Source organism: Emydura macquarii, unplaced genomic scaffold (genome assembly GCF_026122565.2).
Source record: "Emydura macquarii macquarii isolate MOO-44397 ecotype Brisbane River unplaced genomic scaffold, CSIRO-AGI_Emac_v2 contig_1253, whole genome shotgun sequence".
NCBI classification, from domain to species: Eukaryota; Metazoa; Chordata; order Testudines; family Chelidae; genus Emydura; species Emydura macquarii.
In genome coordinates, this window is record NW_027131390.1 from 46,137,350 (window position 1) to 46,159,314 (window position 21,965).

The following is a 21,965-nucleotide window of genomic DNA, read 5'->3' on the forward strand; positions in this document are numbered from 1 at the left end:
GGAAATGTCTTTATGAATAGGAATAGAATGATCAGTCTGTTGCTAATATGGCGTTGTAGGTTTATGCAAGTGTGTGTAGAGCTTGTACGTTTGTATTTTACTAGTGCATAGCATCTCCCACGCAGCGTTTTGTAATAAGTAATGCCGTATAGTACTGTTATAGTGTACTGGAAATGGATCACTTTATTGGGAGTAGAATTGTTAAATTCAAGTCATTTGTTTTGACCTTGGTAGATAGTTTGGTAAGTTTTAGTGGTCAAAATTGGGTCTGGGTTGGTGGATTCTGCTTCTGTGTTTGGGAGTGGTTTTTATACTGTGTGTGTTTCAATCATTCATCAGAGAGTGTATTCCTACAAATACAGCTGCAAAACGTTCTCAGAAATTCGCACTCGGTTTCTGAATGAAATGCTACATCCCAATGACAGTGGGACTCTTTACATCAGTTTCCATCTTTGAATTCTTCCCCACAAAGAGGGAATCCAGCCGGTGGTGCCGTGAACTTGAGGTGCTTTCGAAAACAGTTTGGGGCATGTACGCTGCTCAACAAGATTGTTCAGAAGCAACAGGAATGGGGTGGGAGCCACACTCTCAAGACTTCTACTGCCTCTTTAGGCAGGTCATTTCCCCTCCTGCATCTACATACCCTGGGTGTTCTGAGCATTAATTCGTGTTTGTAAAGTAACTTCTCTGTGAGTTTTTTAATTGTCCATCAACAGATTGATTCTCATGATGCACTGAAATGATTTAACAGATAGCTTCAGTGGATAATTTCAGTTAGTTACAAATATACAACACTCTGATTTTCAGGTTTAATTGGACACATAGGGCACATGGTATGTTTCTCTTCCCTGACTGGATAATTAGTACTTACATTTATTTTACCATGCCCCAGGATTGTGCCAGGTGCCTCCTGGTACATATAAATTGCAAAAGTCCCCTGCCTTTTAGATCTTGCTGTCTAACTTCACACATTACATGATACAGGGACAGCAAGCCAGGGAGCTGTGGACGGGGGAGGAAAGGCTATTTGCAATAATAAGATAATGGGATCATTCAGCAAAGCATGTAAGCAGCATTCTGGATTTTGAATATTATTTGTTAATGTTTTATCCAGTCAAACATCTAGGTAGACTCACTCCTTGTGGTATCAAGGTAGTAACGGTACTTCTGTTTAACATAACGCTTGGAATCAAGTGTTTGATGTGTGTATTCATCAGTATGAACTTAATATTCACCTAAAATTGGCTGTTCTGGGGCCAGATCCAAAGCCTTCCTGAAGCCAGTAGAAAGATTCCCATTGACTTCAAGGGGTTTTGGATCAGGTCTTTGTTTATCATTCCTGCCAGTAGATTATGCACAGAAAGAGACACACAAGGGGCCAATCTTCATGCCATAGAAGCCAACAGGGTTTTGACAGCCACGGCCAAAATCACGTTGTACGTTTGAGATTGATTAGTTTGTTTATTTTGTGGAATCACTTTGTATAAGACTAGAGAGGGAAAATGCTTGCGTGATTTATTATTATTATTTATTCGGTGTTTTATGATGATACCTAGCAGGCCTCTAGTCATGGACCCAGACCCCATTGTGCTAGATGTAGCACAGTAGTTGTATCACAGTAGTGCCTAGGAGCACCCAGCCAGGAACCCCAGACATGACTATGGTTTTGTCACGGAAGTGACAGTCATGGAAATCATGAATTGGAATAAAGTCATTGAAATCTTGGCAACGGCTGTAAAAACACATTTGATTAGGCTCCCAAACCAAGTGACATTGCAATCTAGCACACGGGGCTCCACACCACTCAGGTTTGGCCCAGCAGCCCCTCCATAAAGGGAACCACATTATGTGATGAACTTTCCCTGACTTATCATTTGTTTCTAGCACCTCTGCCATGAAATTTACCAAAAATGTTCCATGCCAAAATCATAGCCTTACCCAGGATCCCACTGTGCTGGGCAATGTACTGTGTTTATTTATTAGGCATATTACAGTAGTGCGTGGCAGCCCTAATCATAGACTGTATCTATAAAAATACCAAAAGCTACAATGAAAGGATGTACATTTTAATGAAAATCCGCTCTCAAAATCAAGTAAACCAAGTATTTTAGACTTTGATGGGAGTCGTCGAGAATAAGCTTTATTCAATAAACCAAAAACATAGCAGTAATCAAGTTGTGTACTGGGATGGGGAATAATGTTTCTTTAACCCTTTGATCTAGAAAGGAATGTTTACACATATCTTCAAATCAACTCCAGTCGGCACATACACGTGACACCTTGTTTGCATGCCCACAGAGGAATTCCTACCCAAAAACGTATTTTCAGAACATAAGGGTGCTATAGAAGTGGACTGGTGTTCATTACACCTCCAGCTCCTGAAGTGTAGGGACATTGCACAGAGCTCTTCAACAGATCCAGACACAGCTGACAGAGACAGGAGACGTTCAGAGCCTGGCTTGTATTGTTCCGCCTCTCCTCTCCTTGAAAGCATGTCACAGCAGGACACAGCAGCCTGCACGTGTTTCCAAGTGCCTGCCCTCTAGTCTCAAGGCACGACATGAAGCTCCTTGTTCACACACTGACGCCACTAATTCAGATTGTGCAGATTTGTCCTGGTATTTCACAATGAGCTTTAATCACTTCATCATATCCATAAAGTAGCAAGGGGAGGAAATGGCCCCAGTCCCTTAGAGGAAGGAAGCCCTGCAGGAGTCCAAAGGTATGGACTGCTCAGCAAAACAGAAGTTTGCCGTTATAAAGCGCTGGTCTCACCAGTGGAAACCATTTGTGACTGAGTCCATGGCAACCTCAGGCTGTCTAACTAGGCAAAAGAGAGCAGCCCGTGTCAACACAACGGGGGTTAGAATGGGAAGACAGTGTAACAAATGATGCCTAGCTGTGAGATGTGTCAAGTGATGGCTTTTTTCAGGTCTACATGACTGCTGGAAAGACATACGGGTTGGAAAAAACTCTGAGGGAGCTAGAGGAACATGCGCGGCACAGCGGGACCACGGACTCAGAGCTGTCAGAGCTAGAGGACAAAGTGGCGTCAACGGCTGTGCAGGTGCAGCGTGCTGAGAGTGAGGTAAAATCTCTGGCCTTAGCATAGACCAGGCCCCCATTGTGCTAGGCGCTGTACAAACACAGTGCTGGGCCAACCGCTGAATGCTTCATCCTGGACTCAGTAAGAAAATAAACCAGGAGTGAGCATTTCCTTTATGCTGTCATGCAATATTTATAAGATATCCGTGACGTTCAGAGCCATACACACATTACACATGGTGTATATCATTGGCAGCACGGACACCCAGGGGTAGGGCAATTTTCCAAGGGCCCTCAGACTGAGTGGCGTTGCAATCTGCCACATGGGGAGATGCAGTGCCATTCAGGTTTGGTCTGGAGGGGTGGACGGGTCAAACCTGAGTGGTGCTGTGACCCCCATGCTCTAGGACACAACACCAGTCAAATGTGGTCCATCCGCCCTTCTGTCTCCATCTACGGAGAGCCAGCTGGGCCAAACTTGAATGGCGCTGCAATCCCGTGAGCTTCCCGGGACAGAAGCCACTGCTGGGGAGTGAGCACAAGGTGGAATCGCTCTGCATTCTGCGGAGGCCAAATGTGGCATTGACCCAGCGGGCAAGGCCCTATGGCCAGTGGCTGCTGTGGAGTTGGTTCTCCAGGGATTGGTGGTGATTGGGATCTGCCCGGCTCACATGGTGCACCTGCGTACCATGTGAATAATTGCTGGGGGCGCACCTGTGAGAAGTTACATGCCTTTTTTCTCTTAGGTTTCCGACATAGAGTCTCGAATCGCAGCGCTGAGTGCTGCTGGGCTGACAGTTAAACCAGTGGAAAAACCAAGGAAGAAATCCAGCACCCAGGTGAGTGTCTCTGCATTCGGAGAACATACCCAGCTTTCAGATGTGCACATTATGCAGTGATGTCAAAGCCAGAAGGGACAGTTATGAGCATCTCATCCAACAGCCTGAATAATCCAGGAGTAAAAGCCTCCCCTGCCAATTCCTGCATGAGGCCCTTCCCCCAAGCGCTAAAAAAACTGAAATAGCTGCCTGTGATGTTCAGATCTGCTGATTTGAGGTGACTGTTTCTTGTTTCTGACACTTCGCCCACGACTCAGCATTGATCTCTCTCTAAGCCCGACTTGTGAGTTTTCACAGGTGAAAATGAGGGAACTCATGGGGTGCGGGGCTTTTTAATGAGCTTCTTGTCCCTAGATCTCCAAGCCCTTCACAAATGTGGTTCAGTATCTTTAATCCCCACTAAGGGGCACAGAGGGTGGAAGTGATTTTCCCAAGGCAAAACCTTTGCTGATTTTAAAACAATGGTACAAAATTCTACGTACAGTGTAAACGCTACAGCTCTGTGATAACAATCCATAGCTCTTTTCCAGCACTTTCCAGCGGTAGATATCAAAGCACTTTACAAAGGAAGGTAGTAGTGTTACCCCCATCTTACACATAGGGAAACTGAGGCACAGAGAGGGGAAGTGACTTGCTCAAGGTCACCCAGCAGGCCAGTGACAAGACTGGAAATAGAAGGCTCCCAGTCCAGTGCTCTACCCACTGCACATCTATAATTCTGGGCTCCAATGCTACTCCCTAGGCCCCTCGCCCTGTATTCCTAAGGAACCCGTGTATTGTACACTCTCCCCTCCTCCTTTATCAGAAAGAAATCCCAGCCATCTGTCACATAAAATTCTTCTTTTTGTAAATGAGATCCTTGCCTGAAGCAACCTCTGCCCTGGCACGTGTCCACCACTTCAAATTGGACCACCAGGGGCAGCTGAAATCCATATTTTAAAAGAATTTTATCTCCTGGCTGCTGTCATTGGAATGATGGTAGTGTTTGGAGGTCCCAGGACACGACTGGGCTAGGGACTGTACGCACACCCAGTAAGAGACCGGCCCCACCCTAAAACCACCAGCCTCTGGCAACACAAGCACGGCCTTCCAGGCCTCCGCAGGCCTCGCTGACTCTGTGCAAGTTAGCAATAGACCCACATCCATCCCATCGATGTGTCCGGCCCCTGTTCCACTGGGCACTCCCAAAGGAACTGCGCACACCAGCTTGCAACAGGGAACTCCGGATCGCCAGTTTGCTTAACACCCCAGCAGTTTGCTCCCTCGGTCTAGATATATAGTGAAAACAAGGATCAGTTTACCATCAATGAAGAAAGATTCAAGTGATAGTGAAAGGAATACGTAGAGGTTCTTATGTACCTCAGATATGGTTTCAAAAGTTCCATATATAATCAGTCTAAACAGAATAACTCCTGCTATTTTCCTCTTCCTGTTAACTTCCTCTCCGTGAAGACGCCACAATCCTTCATTAGCATTCAGCTCAGACTTCTGAGTGGGTACCCAGTGTGAATGAAGCAATACTTAACGTCCATGTAAACAGACAGAGAAATGTTTCTTGTCTGCAAGAAAACCTGCTTTTCGCCTTTGCTGGTGACCAGTTCCTAGACCTTAAGAACGTAATTTTCAGTGCAACTCTGTAACGCCGTACACAACGCACATACATCTATTTTGCAATGATCTTGATGACTAGGGTGACACCAGCTCCCTGTAGAGACCTCATGTGACACTCTTCGTTGAACCACAATGTAAATGTCAGACTCCGGGGATTCCCGTAACCCTTGTGCACTCTGCCAGTTGTCGTCAAGAGGTCCCTGGGTGAGACTTACAATCTGAATAGACCAGACGGTCAAACACTGGGAGGGGAAACAAAGAGATAGAGGTGAAGTTACTTGCCCAAAGTTCCCCAGCAGGCTGGTAGCAGGGCTGGGACTAGAACTCAGGGCTGTTCTCTCAATGCTAGTCTTCGAGCAGTCAAGTAATGGAACCCATAGGTCCCTCAATATCATCATGAGTGGCCATAGAGTGCCAAGGCTGCAAATGTTCCGGCTGCTAGGGTCAGCCCAGTGGACATCTGTACCTCTTGCTTGTCCTTTGAAGCAGTCATAGAAATCTTTTTCCTGTCTTCTGTCCCAAGCTGTTTATGCGCCAGCCTCCCAGGAACGCAGGTAGCAGTCAAGGGGATCAAAGTACGGATTCTCCAGGGATGGCATCGCCGAATGACTTCAAAGTGAGTACACAGAGATTGCCTGGTGGTAAATGAGGTGATTAAAACAAACCAGAGAAACCTTGGTTCGTCTGCTCAGGAATGGTCTGGCAGGAAAGCCTTTCTCCTCTAGGTCACCAGTCTAGATGTAGTCCAAGTCTGTCGTGATTGTGACCACTGTCCTTTGAAGAGGCCTGTATGAAATGGGCTTTGGGGGACTCAGCCAAATCCTAATGGACATCTGCCCACATCACAAATTCATCACCGTCAATAATTGGCAGCTACTCTTGGCAGTCTCAGAAATGGGCAGGGAAACTGTCTTGTTCTCTCATACCTAAAGGACCCTGTGACAGAGTGACTTGCCCTGGAGCTGGAGAGCCTGGGTCCAACCCAACACTGATAACAGGGGCCAGCCCCGCCTGAGGGGAATCAGGGAATTTCCTATAAAGAGTGGAAGATGGCTGCCGTAAGGCGGAAGCTCAGGAGCTGTAGCGAGACTGCAGAGCATGAGAGAAGGGAAGATCCTGAGACCAGGGGGATGGCTGCAGCTAGGCAGGGCTGGGCGTTGCCTACTAAGGCAGGAAGGGCTCTGACCAGACCAGGGCCTTTGACTGTACCCCACTGAAGGGTTTAGTTCAGAACTTATAGTTAAGACCTCAGACCCCAAGGAGGGCTGGTGTCATTTGACTGGAAAAACTTTGCGTGTAGTTTATTTGGGGATCCAAGAAGGGAAAAGAAGGGCTGCTTGCAGGGCCATCCTGAGGCCACTCATCTACACACCCATGAGGTAGCCACTCATCTACACACCCATGTTATCTGTAGTCAGCAAAACACGTGGTTGGCTGCATGGGGTAGACTTCAGCCCGTGTTTAAATGCTTTGTTGATTCAGCGCCAAATGAATTACTCCAGCACAGGGCTGAGACATAGCCGCCTGGGGAAGTTTGCACTGGTGCTAGCTGTTGGGTAGCTGAAAAAGGCCCCTCCGACTATAAGGCCACACGTCTGGCACCTGTTACAAACGCTGCAGTATTTTCATTCTGCATTTGCAATAATATATCTTAACCTGCTTGGAGAATGCAGACACCTGTATGATGCACACCATCCTAACCATTCATCTGGCTGGCAGCATGGGACTGTCATCTTAAGGCAAAGTGCTATATAAGGCACAGCTTTACAGCACTAGAATTCGTTCCAGAGGAGCTGCCAGAATTTCTCTCGTCAAATGGAGTTTTGCGTTTTTGGAAGAATTAAAAAATGATCTCTTCTTTGCTTTTCCCCTTGTTTCCCCCCATGTCTTCTGGGTACAATCTGCTAGTAAACACAGCATTCCCACCAACACACACTCAGCTGACTGATTCTGGCCAGGATGACCATAGAATCTTAGAATATTAGAGTTGGAACGGACCTCAGGAGGTCATCTAGTCCAACCCCCTGCTCAAAGCAGGACTAACCTCAGCTAAATCATCCCAGCCAGGGCTTTGTCAAGCCACACCTTAAAAACCTCTAAAGATGGAGATTCCACCACCTCCCTAGGTAACCTATTCCAGTGCTTCACCACCCTCCTAGTGAAAAATATTTTCCTAATATCCAACCTAGACCTCTCCCACTGCAACTTGAGACCATTGCTCCTTGTTCTGTCATCTACTACCATTGAGAACAGCCTAGCTCCATCCTCCCTGGAACCCCTTTCAGGTTGTTAAAGGCTGCTATCAAATCCCCCCTCATTCTTCTCTTCTGCAGACTAAACAAGCCTAGTTCCCTCAGCCTCTCCTCAAAAGTCTTGTGCTGCAGTCCCCTAATCATTTTTGTTGCCCTCCGCTGAACTCTCTCCAACTTGTCCACATCCTTTTTTTAGTGGGGGGCCCAAAACTGGACACAATACTCCAAATGCGGCCTCACCAATGCCGAATAGAGGGGATTAATCACTTCCCTCGATCTGCTAGCAATGCTCCTACTAATGCAGCCCAATATGCTATTAGCCTTCTTGGCAACCAGGGCACGCTGCTGACTCATATCCAGCTTTTTATCCACTGTAACCCCCCAGGTCCTTTTCTGCAGAACTGCTGCCTAGCTCATTGGTCCCCAGTCTGTAGCTGTGCATGGGATTCTTCCATCCAAAGTGCAGGACTCGGCACTTGTCCTTGTTGGACCTCATCAGATTTCTTTTGGCCCAATCCTCCAATTTGTCTAGGTCACTCTGTATCCTATCCCTACCTTCCAGGGTATCTTCCACTCCCCCTAGCTTAGTGTCATCTGCAAACTTGCTGAGGGTACAATCTACCCCATCCTCCAGATCATTAATGATGTTGAACAGAATTAGCCCCAGGACCAACCCCTGGGGCACTCTGCTTGTTACCAGCTGCCAGCTAGACATGGAGCCATTGATCACTACCCGTTGAGCCCAGTGATCTAGCCAGTTCTCTATCTATTTTATAGACCATTCATCTAACCCATACTTCTTTAACTTGCTGATAAGAATACTGTGGCCATGTTAAGGTGTGTTTGATATCGGTATTATTTCCTAAACATAGACGGAAAGCCTAGCTTTAAGGTTATCCACTGGCCTTATCATATAGTGCTTGAATATAAAGGACACAGTCACGGAGATTGACGACAAGTCTCCTTTCTTTTCTAGGTAATGTCTATGCCACAGGTGTTAAGGAGAAAATTCAACAGTTCCCTCGAAATTGCAGGTAAGATTTGTGCTCTCTGCTTGTGTCTGAGGAAGTTGTGGAGGGAATGTTGTATCTTGTGGGGATTAATGTCCCAAATCTGGGGGGGCTTTCAGTCACATCTGGCCAGCTTTACATGTTTTTCAACTAGGGATCTGGTATGGCAAGTGCAGGGGACAGGGATTTTAGAAATAAGCCCATGAAATCTGGGAAGGAAGCAGAATCCAGAGGCCAGATTGAGACAAAAGGTTAATAATCTCCATGGCCCCCTCCCAGTAGAGAATAGGATTCTGTTAGGATACCCTAAGGAAATACAAATCTCCAAATTTCCCCACCTCCTTCTATCTTAGGGGTTTGCCACACCCCTTGTATTTTTTTTCCTCGATGTGAGTGTCTTTACAGTCCCTGGCTTGTCACCGTTCTGACCTCTTCTATAGGGGCAGGAGCCATTGCCCAACCATTGCTACACTACAGCAGCTAGAAATGTTTCAGAGAAGACAAAGACCCAAAATCTAGCAGCAGTGGCTGTGCGATGGGAAGGACTCTAGATACGTTATAACCTGACAGCTGTCGGCAAGGGCCATTAGGAACTGATTTTTCCACTTCTCTCTTATCTTGAATCATAAGCTTACAGGAGGGATTGAAGAAAGAGCTGCTCTCCTTCAAGATAAGTGCTGAATAGAGGAAGGAATGGCGAGGAAAGGGAAAAGCAATCATTTCATACAGAGAATGAATAGCATTCTCCTCCCCCCCGCCAATTAAAAGTGGATTGCAAGGCATGTTTCCTGATCTGAGTCTTTCAGGGAGCGAAGTCCCTTCTCTTTGTTGGTGAGGAAGTCATCTGCTCTTCCCTTGAAAGGGCAGCTAGATAAACGGGGCGCTGCATTCCTGGCATGCAGATAGAGCGATGGTGCAATCAGATGACGTCAGGGCATGAGTCTAATCCCCCACGCGCTCCAGCGGGGAAGCAGAGAGACTCTGTTTCTCCTTGCCACTCTCCCCACAGGTCAATGATGTGCAAGGTTGTTCAGGGCAGGATGCAGATAGGGGAAATTGGAACAAGGCTGCAGTGAATGGAAGATTATGTAGAGGTTCATTAAGCCAGGCATTTCTAGGTTAATGGGGATGTCAGGATTTCCGGGGGAGACTTGATCGTGCTAAGGATGTTTCCATAACACAGCGTACCATGCCGTCCTCTTCAATACAGTGGGCTAACTAACGGGAGTTTACACTTCGCTCCTGTATGTCACAGTGAAGATCAACAGGCCAGTCTGTGCCTCCTACAGAAAGAACCCCTGTAGCTGGGGTTTGGGATGCAACTGTACACCATAAAAATGGGCCAAACTGAAGCTTGATGTAAGGTTGGGGACGTGCTTGGAGTGCACTGTGGTCTCCAGGCAGCGTAAAGCCCTTCGAGACACAAACTGAGCCAGGCGCTGAGCTGTTCCCAGAATGGGGGAGAGGGGGAACATGACGACGGACGAACGGACACAAAGCTGTTGTAAGGCTCCTTTTGCCCCTCCACCCCTTTGGTGCATTGAGCATATTGAGTTCCAGCACACCTGAGGACTGCACTCTTGGACTTTTCTTTCACTAGAGACATTTGCAAGATCTGCCAAGAGCAGAAGCAGGTGAGAACCAGAGAGTCCACAGGCAGCTCTGCTACAAATGCAGGAAGGGAGCATTGCAAATGATACCCCAGCTCTTTCAGATGCTTTCAGCATATGAACCCCGAGTCCTTGTTTCAGTGGCACTGTGTTTTTTATGCAGAATGTTGTGTTTCCCTTTCTCCATTGCTAAGAACCGCCAGCAAAGAGATTTTAAAAGAGAAACCTTTGATCATTTAAAATTTAGTGCGTGGTCATGATCAGAAAAGTGGTTCCTGAACAACAGTGTTCCCTCATGCGTATCCCTTTCGAATCCTGTCTTAGTGTGACAGAAGCAAGATTGTATCCCCAGCCCCACGCCTTTATTAACAACGTTACCAGCTGCTCCCTAGTTCCAGAACTTTTCTCGTTAATGATGAGGCAGAGGAGACGTGGCTTGATATTTAGCCAGCAGGTTGAGCTGGCCTGATCTTGGGAACTGAGTAGATTTGCAATGGGACCGTTGCAGGAGAACGAACTCAGCACTGCTTTCAGAGTGCAGCCGTTTCTCTGACCAGAGCGATACTGTAAACACCTTGGGCAAGCGGAACCCGGCCATCACGTGCACATCAGCTCTGCAGAACAAGCCCTTGTCCTTTTGAGCAGAGTGCTCCGGGAAGCACAGCGCGGAAGGTGCACACAGGAGGGAGGGACAGTGAGGAGCCTATGTCAGCAGCCCTGTGCCGTTCCTGTGCCTAGGGAAATTCTCCTTCCCTATCTTCGGTGCTCTCACGGCCGATGTGCACCTCTAGCTGGTGGAACCACAGCCCTGCCCCTGCACAAGCCCATCACTCAGAGCAGGTGGGCCATCTAGGGGATCCCTTTGCTCGGAGAATCACCAGCTGCTGCCTTACGACAGCTGTTAGTCCCTTCTGTGTTGTGGGGATGGCGCAGGGGACCTGGGAGGGACAGAGGATCTGGCCCCTTACATTTCTAATGCACCCCGCCATGGTGCCAAGGAGCTCTGATGTCTACTCGGAACAGCAGCAGTGAAGGTGACTGGACTCGTTTTAGCACAAGCCAAGAGTTGGTTATTTCTCTGACTATCCCACAGAGCTTTAAGCCCCCGGTGGGCACCAAAGGGAGGCGGGTGTAAACTCTTACCAGTTCAGACTGGAAACCGCTGGTGCAAAGGCCACACAGAAGTAAAGTCGAAGAGAATCAGGCCTGTAGCAGACAGTCCAGTCCTGCTATTGCCGCCAGCTGGGCACACAGTGCTCTCACATGCAACCTGAACACCCCAGGTTTGCCTCTTGTTTACATTGGCCAAGAAATTAGCAAGCTGGTTCCAGGCTAGCCGGACACTGCTGTGATAGATTCTATGAAGCTGCTTCTCAGATCGGTGGCTGAGCTCAGAGTTTCCAAGGTAGATTCAGACCATTTTCCTGAACAGGAAGTGGGGGGATATATAAATATAAATGAGGGGTCACTGATAGAACGATGAGTATTCTGAGGCCTAGGTGAGCTGCTGCCTGAATAACTAGAGGCTGTTGGTTGACTTGTTTGGGCCCATTCGTGAAATGTATGTACTGAATTATGAATGGAAATGATAACAATAGCGCAGTGAGAAACGGACACCTCTGACTGATGTGGAATATGACAGAATATGAATCTGTTTGCCTCAAACATGAAAGGTCTAATTCTCTTCTGGTTTACACTCGTGTGAATGGGGGAGTAACTCACCGATTATACACTGCTGCGAGTCAGAGGAGAATCAGGCCCAGAGCAGTCTGAGGAAGCTATTGCAAAAGATCCAGGTGCATTTCCTAGTCACCCAAGCGTGACCTAGATCAGCACCACCCATGTAAGCCATTTTTATCTTTTTCTTTTCATACAGATAGTGATGAATCCTTTGATCGAAACTCCATTTACCGAGGCTCCTTGACACAAAGAAACCCCAATGGGAAGAACAGGAAAGCGGATCGCATCTTCGCGGTAACCTTCCAAACGCTCACTTATTGACCAGACACAGTGATGGGGGCAGGGGAGTTTCAATCAGCAGAGCGTGGGAGCTGATGGAGGCTCCGATGCTCTGGTCTCATGGAACTCACTGCAGCCCCTGAGTGTGGCGGGAAGGGTGAGCAAAGGGGTCATTCCAGCAGCTGCATGAGTGGCAATGCGGGTCCTGTCGTGCTCCTTCGTGCCAGATACTCCACAAGGGAGGTTGAAAGGGGCATGAGGTTGCTCAGCTTTCTTGCTGATCAGCCATATAGAGTCCGGGCATTTCACTACACCAGGGGTGGCCATCCCGCGGCTCGCAAGCCGCATGCGGCTCTTTGCTCAGACAGATGCGGCTCTGGGAGAAGAGGGGGAGTGAAATTGACGAGCTGCCACCGAAATTGACAGATCAGTGCCAACTGTTGGTGGGGGGTAGAGAGAGGAGGGGGAGTGAAATTGACACGTTGCCTGAGGGCAAGGGTAACTGCGGCTCTTTGTCTCTCACTGGTTGGTCACCCCTGCACTACACCAACAAACTAGCACGGAAGTCTTAGCAAACTCTGTATTACTGACGATTTCACCCCTCAAGATATGCGTGATGACTGCATGGGTCTCCACTATTGAAACCCATGAGACATCAGCAGTGCCCAGAGGCTAGCAACCACTCCTCCCTGGTTCAGCCTGCCCACCCTTAGCCAGCATGCAGTCACAGGAGGCCAGCAGGCAAGAAATGGAGCTGTGGAGTGCAGAGCTGATCTCATGACCGGTGACTAGGTCAAGAGTGTGTCTGAGACTATTAAATGGGCATGATGAAAGGAGGCTGTTTGTTCTTTAAGGGGTAATATCTCCTCTGGAAGCGGTGCTGGTGGCTTTTTTCTCCTTCTCTGCTGTCCGAGTGGAAAGGGGGAGGCGAGGGCAGCCCACATGTGAGTGGAAATTGCAGGAGGAGGGGCACCCCGCTTGGGAGAAGGGAAAGAAAGCAGTGCAAATCTGGGGCAAATGAGATCAGTGCATTTGATCCCGGAGCCCCATGGTTTTCAGTTCAATGCTTTTGTGCTTTGCAGAAACCTGTGATGACCCATCGGCCCTGAAGAAGGTGGAACCGCCTGACGCTGAAATGTTGCTGACAATGCACGACCTCAGCTCCGAGCTTCACCTTTGTTTCCCTTGGCACACCCTGTTCCTTCTGCCAATCCACTCCCCACCTGGAATGCTGGACAGAGAGGAGGAGGCAGTCCTGTGAGACAAGACAGCGCTGCGGAGTTGTGCTGACAGAGCTCACATTCAACCTTGCTACAGAAGCAACCGAGTCCACATCAGAATAAACAAGGCGCTGCCTGCTCCTGACAGGATTTCCAGCCCACAGTGTCTAGCAAACCGGCCCCCGCGATTACACCGCGCACCCACTATGTCTCTTAAGCAAAGCTCCATTGTTGTGAAACCAGGACATCTGTCTGCATTTTTTTTTGGCTTACACTGTCATGGCTGGTAGGTGGGATGGTTAAATTAGTGGGCCAGATACATGCTGGGTGTAATTCTGGTGGCTTCGGTGGAGTGAGTTTTCGCTCTGATGTTGCTTTCCTGTTGGGTTGGTTCAGTGAAGTCAGTGATTGGACCCATAAATATGAAAGGCTTTGCAGTGGATTTAAGGTGCCTGGTCCCCAATGCCTCAAAAAAGCAGGCTTAACACTTTGATGGTGTGCTGCTCAGTGTTTGCAAAGGTCACTCCGCAGTTGTCCAAGTTCTGTCCATTGCCCGTCTCCCCCCGTGGGTTTGTAGTGAGCCATCAGACAGGGAGAAGAACTGACTGCATGTATAGAGTGACTTGGCTCAGTTGTGCGATCCTTCTCTGAATATAAGCACCTACTGCCAATCCCTGGTATTACAGGCCTCCAGGAACGTCTGTCAAATACAGCCTGCAGGACACCACCAGATACTTGCAAACCAGCTGGCCAAAGAAGGGGGTGGTGGAGGGGTGCCAGACGCCTTCAGTGATTGTCTCCATTAAAATACTTCCAGCCATGATGTTTGGTCATCCAGCTGAGCTCTGACTCGACGACAACATTACAGCTCTCACAAGGTGCTGTGGAGCACTGATGGTTAAGCAAACAGGCAGACGATGTCTCGGGTTTTGGATTGTGGGGTCTGGAGTCCTAGGCCTGGATTCTGCTCCCGGCTCTGGTACCGTCTGTGAATGACTTTGGGCAAATCACTTCCCTTCTCACAACCTCTTCTCCCCAGGAGTCCAATGGAGTTGGTAATTGTCCTGATGTACCCCTGTGAAGCACTTGGCAATAGATTTTTGGATGAAACGTGTGTAATGCCGACAGTCTGTAGGCAGGGTGCCTAGAACCGAGAACTTCCAGATCTTAATAAAAGAGCCACTGCTGCCTAAACTAAGAGGAGAGCTCTGTTAACCGGGGCTGCTGCAGGCTCCTCAATCTCTAGTGGGCCTAGCCCCCACTAGAGGGGGGCAGATGCTACACCAAACAGGTGTAGCTTACACATTGAAAAATGCAAAGTACAGTAGAACCTCAGAGCGACAAACAGCTCGGAAATGGAGGTTGTTTGTAATTCTGAACAAAACGTTATGGTGGTTCTTTCAAAAGTTTACAACTGAACATTGACTTTAAAACAGCTTTGAGACATTACTATGCAAAAGAAAAATGCTGCTTTCCCTTTATTTCTTTAGTAATTTACATTAAACAAAGTACTCTACTGTATTTGCTTTTTGGGGGGGGTGGGGAAAAGGGGGTGTTCTCTGCGGCTGCCTGATTGCATATTCCGGTTCCAAATGACGTGCGTGGTTGACAGGTCAGTTCGTAACTCTGGTGTCGTAACTCGAAGGTTCTACTGTATTATTACTAGCAGCATAGAGGGAATATTCAGCTTTTCCTCACTCGCAGGGCAGATCTGAGAAGGAAGGTGGCGGGAGTTGGATAACCTTTCTTAAGGGATGGCTCAATGAGGCCCCCAATTCAGGAAAACATTTAGGTATGAGTTGAAGTCCCCTTGAAGCTGGTGGCATGGAAGAGCTGTGCTGAATAAGGATGCTTTACAGACTGGAGGCCTGAGTGCCCAGGCAGCTGCAGAAAAGAGGATAAATTATGCCTGCCCATTGGAGTCTCTGCCCTGTCTGGCCCCTTTTGGGAATTGTCCCAAAGCTAGCTAATTTTGCTCATCAAAATGCCACCAGATTCCGGTTTCTCTTCCTGCCTGCCAGTCTGTGTGCAGTTGCATCCTTAACACACTCCATCTGGAACTTCACATTCCTTTTTCCCTCTGGTTTTCAATTGTCCACATCCACTAAGTCCAACCTTTTTTGTACAGCACTCATCTCCAGGGCCTCTAAGCACTCTGCCCTCACTGTCTTGCCAAGGGATATTTGTGAAAGGTTTGAGCACACAGCTTCCCCACGGAGTTCTGGTTTGGTGGACTTGCCTGAACCTGTGCCAGCACCACTGGTAGGTCCAACACAACAAGACTCCCCAGCAACAACTCAAATAAGAGGGCTGGAGGCCACCTCAGTATTTTAAAACAAAAACATTTAGTTTAAGAAAGATCCATGTGAAGCCTTTTGTGAGTAACACGTCATTGTGCTAGGCTTTGATCATGATCCGAGCCACCATACCTCTGCAGTCGCCTAGCACAATAATTGTGACTAGAACTGGGCAGGACCCAGATTTTCTGTTTCACAGGAAATTCTGGTTTTTTGAAATTTTTTTCTCTTCTGAAATGGAATGAAAACAAAATATTTCAAAATCCCCAGTGGAACCAAATTCCAAAAGAGTTTGTTTCGGGTCAATCAAAAGGTTTCATTTCAATCAAACCAAATCAATTCATTCCCATTTCAACTTCAAAACTTTCAAGTGTTTTTATATAAAATTAAAAAAAAAAAGGAAAAAAGTCATCTTGAACTGACACACCTTGAAATGTTCTAGTCCGAATATGTCAAAATGGGATGTTTCGACATTATTCAAATGCTCGTTGGAGTGGGAGGTTTCTAAAGAAGTTCAGTCAAAATCAACGTGTTTTTCAAAATATTTTTATTTGACAAAAATTGCATTTTCTTTAGTAAAAAAAAAAAATTTGATGAAAATTTTCCGACCAGCTCTAATTGTAACTAATGAGGGATATTTTTATCCTCTGCCTAGTGTACTTGTACCCTTGGTCATGATAGTTGAAATGACAATGCAATTTGTCCACAGTGGCTGCATCGTTTTCAGTAAACAGAAGCCACTAACAGTCTCAAATTCCCTTCACAACCCAATAGTTCCTTGGTCCATGCTGAGCTCTTGAGTTCTCTTGAAGATGACATAGGGCTAGGCCATTCCAAGACATACATATAGCCCACTGCAAATAATTGTTAGAAACCAACTTCCAGCCACAGCGATGTCATCACAGCACCCTGCGAAAAATGTAAATGACCAGTTGTATATATCTCACCACTGAGCTAACTTAAGGCCTAATACACTGGTCTCCCTCCTCAGCCGGTGTAACGCAGCTCCATTTAAATCAATAGAATTATGCAGCTTTATAGCAGCTCAGGACCTGGCCCAGTATTTTTTTCAAGCCACAGTATAGTACCACCTTGACTAGAAACAAATTCTCTGCAATACATGGTTCCACCTTTAGTCCAATATCAGAATCTCTTGACAAACCTCGGCAAAGTAAAATAAGGCATTATTCAGATTGTAGTTTCTCAGGCTCTTTTTATGTATCTGCCTTCATTCTGCTCTGTTTATATATATCTCTACATATGCTAAATTATACAATAAAGCCGATTTTATGTTAGGAGCTGCCAGCACCCCATTTTGCATCTGCTTTCCTCTCTCCTGACGCTGGCAGAATTGTCATCTTCTGCGTTTATTTTCCTCACTTAACCAGTCAATGCAAATGCATCCTATTTGAAAAATGCCATTGTTAAAGTACAGGAAACAAAGCTGTGGCATTGAAGCAGAGGATTTGGTGGGGAGGAACAGTGGGGAGAGAAATACATTCATTAACCTGGCATTGATCACAAGCCTGTGTTTCCACACTCATTCAGAGCTACAAAGTGAACTTGTCAAACATTGCTCAATGCTGTACGTTCCTATTGACTGCATTTTGTTATCTGTGGTCTGTGCCATTGTGTTTTAAGCACAAAGGAGCTACCATAACAGCAGCGCATTAACAGATGGGATCAGTGCATAAAAAGGAAATAGCAAGAGGAGAAATAACAAATCTCCTCTACCTCCATCCCATCCCCAAAAAAGATTTTATTTATTGGAGCATTCAATTCTTTACTTATTTGAATGGCCATACCTCACCAAAGACCAAACAAATCACATTCAGATGCTGTGATCTAATTAGGGCTCACACAATTTGCAAGCAGGCGGGTTTCCTCGTGAATCTTGTCTGCTGAGCTGGTGAACTGTTCAAAACGGCAAGCTGTAAAGTTGAAAAATATTAAAGGATTCCTGGCTATGGCAACCAAAAGGGCTATGTTTTATTTTTTCTTTAATGACTGCCTTACCAACTGTGGGGTACAATGACGGACTTATGTAGCTTACCTACACTCAATGATTTTCATTAGAAACGTCCTTGCCTCTCAACACAACTGTGTGCTTTTAATTCTGGAACAGGACGAGAGATTCCTAAAGTAACATTTCCTCTTGAAGGCTCTGTTGACTGGAATATCCCCCCCCCACTATGAATAGTGACTAGGTTAGCAGTATCTGTGTCTGTTTGCCACGGTAGCCAACACCTTTAGAAGTCATCTTTTCCAGCTGAGCAACGCGTATACTGAGGTTTGGCCCTGATTCCAGCCTTCAGGATAGCTGGTCTAATACACCTGGTCTGCCCCAACCTGGCACTTATAGGGTTAAAAGCAGCCCTTGGGAGGCAGCCAATAGGAGAGAGGCTGAGAGGAACAGCCAATCAAAGGCCAGTAGGCCCATATAAAAGGAGCTGCAGGCCAGAGTAGAGCAGACATGTCCTGGTGGACTGTTGGAAGTAGATAGTGATACAGCCTGAGTGAGGATGAAGAAGGTATTAGGACTGGGGGGAAGTGTCCCAGGGAGATAGCAACAGGAAGAGGAACTAGGGATGCAGCCAAAGGCTGTGGGCCAGGACCCAGAGTAGTGGGCAGGCCTGGGTCCCTCTCTCTCCCCTACTCGCCACAGGGGAAATGGCATGATAAGTGGCTGCAGGTGCCACTCAGGAAGTGGTAGGATGGGAAACTGCAGTAGCCACTGGGAAAGTGGCCAGACTGCCAAGGAGCCCAGAATCTCCCCCGGAAGGGGAAAACACAGATTGTGACTTAGCTGGAGGGCTGACTTAGGAAGAGGATCCTGCGGTTTTGGACAGCTACAGGAAGGGGAACAGGCCAACTGCAGCAAGAGACTGACGTGTCGCGGACTGTGGATGTGGGTGTCAGCCTGGACCTATTTTCCAGACAACCAGCAGGAGGCACCAGACTGGCGGTGAGTGGTGCGAGCTGTCACAACCCCCTATTGTACACCAAGTAAATGGTATCTTGAATGGGTGTAGTTTATCTCTGCGTGAAACCGGGATAAGCTGTACTAGTGACAATCAGCGGCATTCCCATGTTTACTCGGGGGGCTTGCAATGGGACCTGAAAACAAGATAGCTCTTTCGTTGTAGCGGGAGCCATAGAGAGAATGCAATCAAGCTGCAGTGGGGAGTCAAGATCCAGATGCCTAGCGACTTTAGTAGCTCTCTTATGCATGGATGTCAGCTATGTCCGTATTGACAGTTACCAAACCAAAGTATTAGTGGTTACTATGAGATAAAAGGAACAGCTCCTTGGAAATTGATACTATAGCCACTGGAGCTTATTCAATTGCACAAGGGCTCAAAGTCATAAGAACATACGAACAGCCATACTGGGTCAGACCAATGGTCCATCTAACCCAATATCCTGTCTTCCAATGGTGGTCAACGCTAGGTGCTTCAGTGGCAATGAACAGAACAGGGAATCATCATGTGATCCATCCCATTGGCCATACCCAGCCTCTGGCAAACAGCAATTCCCTAATTCCCAGGGACACTCACTGTGTCACAGCAACCATTTAACCTCAGAGTTGGCCGCATCCAGCCGCTGTGTGCATTTGTGAGGATCCCAGCTATGTTTGACATGAGCTGACCCAATGACCATGTCACTTTGTCCGAAACCTAGTTGAGCGGAAGTGAGATCATCAACCCCTAGTATAAATGTGCACTGAAACAGACATACAGGATTAACCGACGTTGTCCCAAGGAAACGCTGTCGGTCTTCTCCCAGCGACTGATCCCCACTGAGCATTTTACCAGAGTTTGTTTCTTGGTCACGTTTCTTCTTTTGAAAAGGTATTTAAGTACCTAACTCCCACTGAAGTCAATACCTCAATACCTTTGTGGAGCTGGGCCTTGGAAGCAATCTCAACCAGACTCCAAACACTACCCAAGTTTCTGCTAATCCAAACACATTTGAGAGCAATGCTTTTTTGGGAAGCATCTAATGTAAATCGACTCCAATTCGGCGATAGCTTTGGGTGGAAGGGGAGGAGCTTATTTTATCTGTCTGATCCTACTGGAAAATCTCCCAGATGTGCAGAGGACAGAGTTTCATAATTGTTTCTCTTGAATTCTAATCTATCTAAAATAGGTGTTTCATTTCAAATCTATTGGAAGTTCCAACCCAGCCTTAACTATAGTGCTGGGAATATTTTGTCACAATGACATTATATAGCACAAAAGAATAAGAACACACGCAGGTTTAACATTTGTAGAGTAATTGACTGTTGGCCCAGAGGGTCAGCTAACCAACTTTTTCAGATGTTTCTTCCATTGAGTCTACAATATTTCCATTTGTAAGAGACTGAGTGAGTGTAGTGATTTACGCCTCTAATTACTGAGGAGGAGCAAGGTGGGGGTTTTTTTGTTCCTCTGCTTGATTTTTAAGGCCTGGATCCAGCCCTTTGAAAGGAGATGGTGCGCTGATGCAGCCATGCAGAACACTACTGACGTAGATGGAGCTTTGCACAGCTGAAGTAATCTGCCCCGGCGTTGTAAATCGCAGGGTCAGGGCCTACGTTTGGGCTGTATGAACTGTCCAGGCTTGCTGAAATTAAGAAAATTGACACTCGTACAAACTCCTAATACAGAGGCACAACGAGAGATTTACACTATTGTAGCTTAATTCAGCAACCACATGCAGACACTTACCCGTGTGCTCCTTCCAGAAGGAGGCTGCTCAATATATAGTCCCTGATGATGTACAACTCCTTAGGTAGGAAATAATGGCACATATGGGGGAAAGATTAGCATATTCCCAAGCTATCTGATTTGTCCAAATGAAGAAAATATTATAACCCCCAAGATAAAATAACCACCCTCATGAGTCATGAAAATCCCTTTGTTGATTTGATAAAAATTAACATAATGGATTATGGGATGGAAGCTGACATTAAAATGTCCTGGCTTTGTCCAGGCTGGCTTTGTCTGTGACATCAGCACTAAGACAAGGCATAAAACAGGCAAACGGGATCTTTGGCTCACAGAGTCCAATCGCTAGAGGAAGGAAACAGCACCGCACTCCTGCTTGATACACAGTAAGTACTTTAGCAGGTCTGTGTGCCATCCACACACACACACACCTGAGGCGAAGGCATCCTGTTGAAAGCAGAGGAAGAGCAAAATAAGCCAGAGGTAAATTGGAAGGGGTTTGAACTGCACCTTTATTGAATTCACTTGGATGGTTTTCCCACCAATTTTGTGTGTGATGTGTTATTTTGGAGACGCTGCTATGCGTTTTCATGCAGTGATCCTTGTGTGCTGTGGAAATGTGCTTGTTAGCATGTTTGATGTTGTGTGTGTGTGTGTGTGCTTCTGCACATGAATGTTTATGTACTATACATCTGTGTGATCAGTTTAAGCTTTCAGCAAGCAGTACTTTCCATAAAGTGTGCGGTGAAAGGCAAGTGTCTATACAAAATCTGAGTCTTTGATCTTATTTCCAAATGACTTCTAATCCTGTTTTCCCATTACTGAAATATAACCACAACTACAATGTTGCTTTGCATGGCAAAACAGGTATTTTATGTGAATTCAGCTTAGAGCTTTAGAATTTTCAAAAGTCCTGAAAAGTAAAACTGTGACTTTGTGTAATCTACAGTCAGTGTGAGGAACTTCTTAAACAATACCTTTCATCACTTGTAGGTTTTATAGGCTCAGTTAGCTCCTGAATTCCAGGTGGTAAAAGAAAAAGAAAAAACACACACACTGGACATACTAGGATTCTAGCCTGGCATTTTTACTTAACATTTACCTCATTGTTTAAAACCTGTGAAACATCTTGTAAAATCCAATTGAAAAATCAAAGGGGCAGCTAGAAAAGAGTAAAATGATGTGCTCAGTTTGGATCTTATCATCACCTCCCAGGATGATGATTGTGCATGAAGTTATGTACCCACAGCTGCGGGCACTTAGTTTTAAAAACTGTGCCCTGTGTGTCTTAGGTCACCCCTCTTTCTTTCACTGACCCAGTTTTTACATGAAGTTCCCACTGCAGATTGAGCCAGCTCTGGAAAAGCAAGGTGGATTCTCTTCTGTCTGTTGCATCAGTAACAGAAGTGCCAA

The 21,965-nt window shown here is 46.6% G+C and overlaps 1 protein-coding gene across 13 annotated transcripts in view; it reads left to right on the forward strand.

Moving 5' to 3' along the window:
* Positions 1–15,054, forward strand: part of MLPH (melanophilin) — an 80,210-nt gene extending 65,156 nt beyond the window's left edge. For 11 of the 13 annotated variants that reach the window (XM_067548663.1, XM_067548664.1, XM_067548665.1 and 8 more), the window contains 6 exons: positions 2,933–3,088; positions 3,792–3,884; positions 6,019–6,111; positions 8,724–8,781; positions 12,244–12,341; positions 13,409–15,054. In XM_067548663.1, coding sequence (XP_067404764.1) covers positions 2,933–3,088; positions 3,792–3,884; positions 6,019–6,111; positions 8,724–8,781; positions 12,244–12,341; positions 13,409–13,435 — 525 coding nt within the window. In that variant the 3' untranslated portion in view covers positions 13,436–15,054. The remainder of the gene's footprint in view (positions 1–2,932; positions 3,089–3,791; positions 3,885–6,018; positions 6,112–8,723; positions 8,782–12,243; positions 12,342–13,408) is intronic. The other 2 variants (XR_010919791.1, XM_067548672.1) reach the window with 2 other exon arrangements.
* Positions 15,055–21,965: the final 6,911 nt, after the last annotated feature.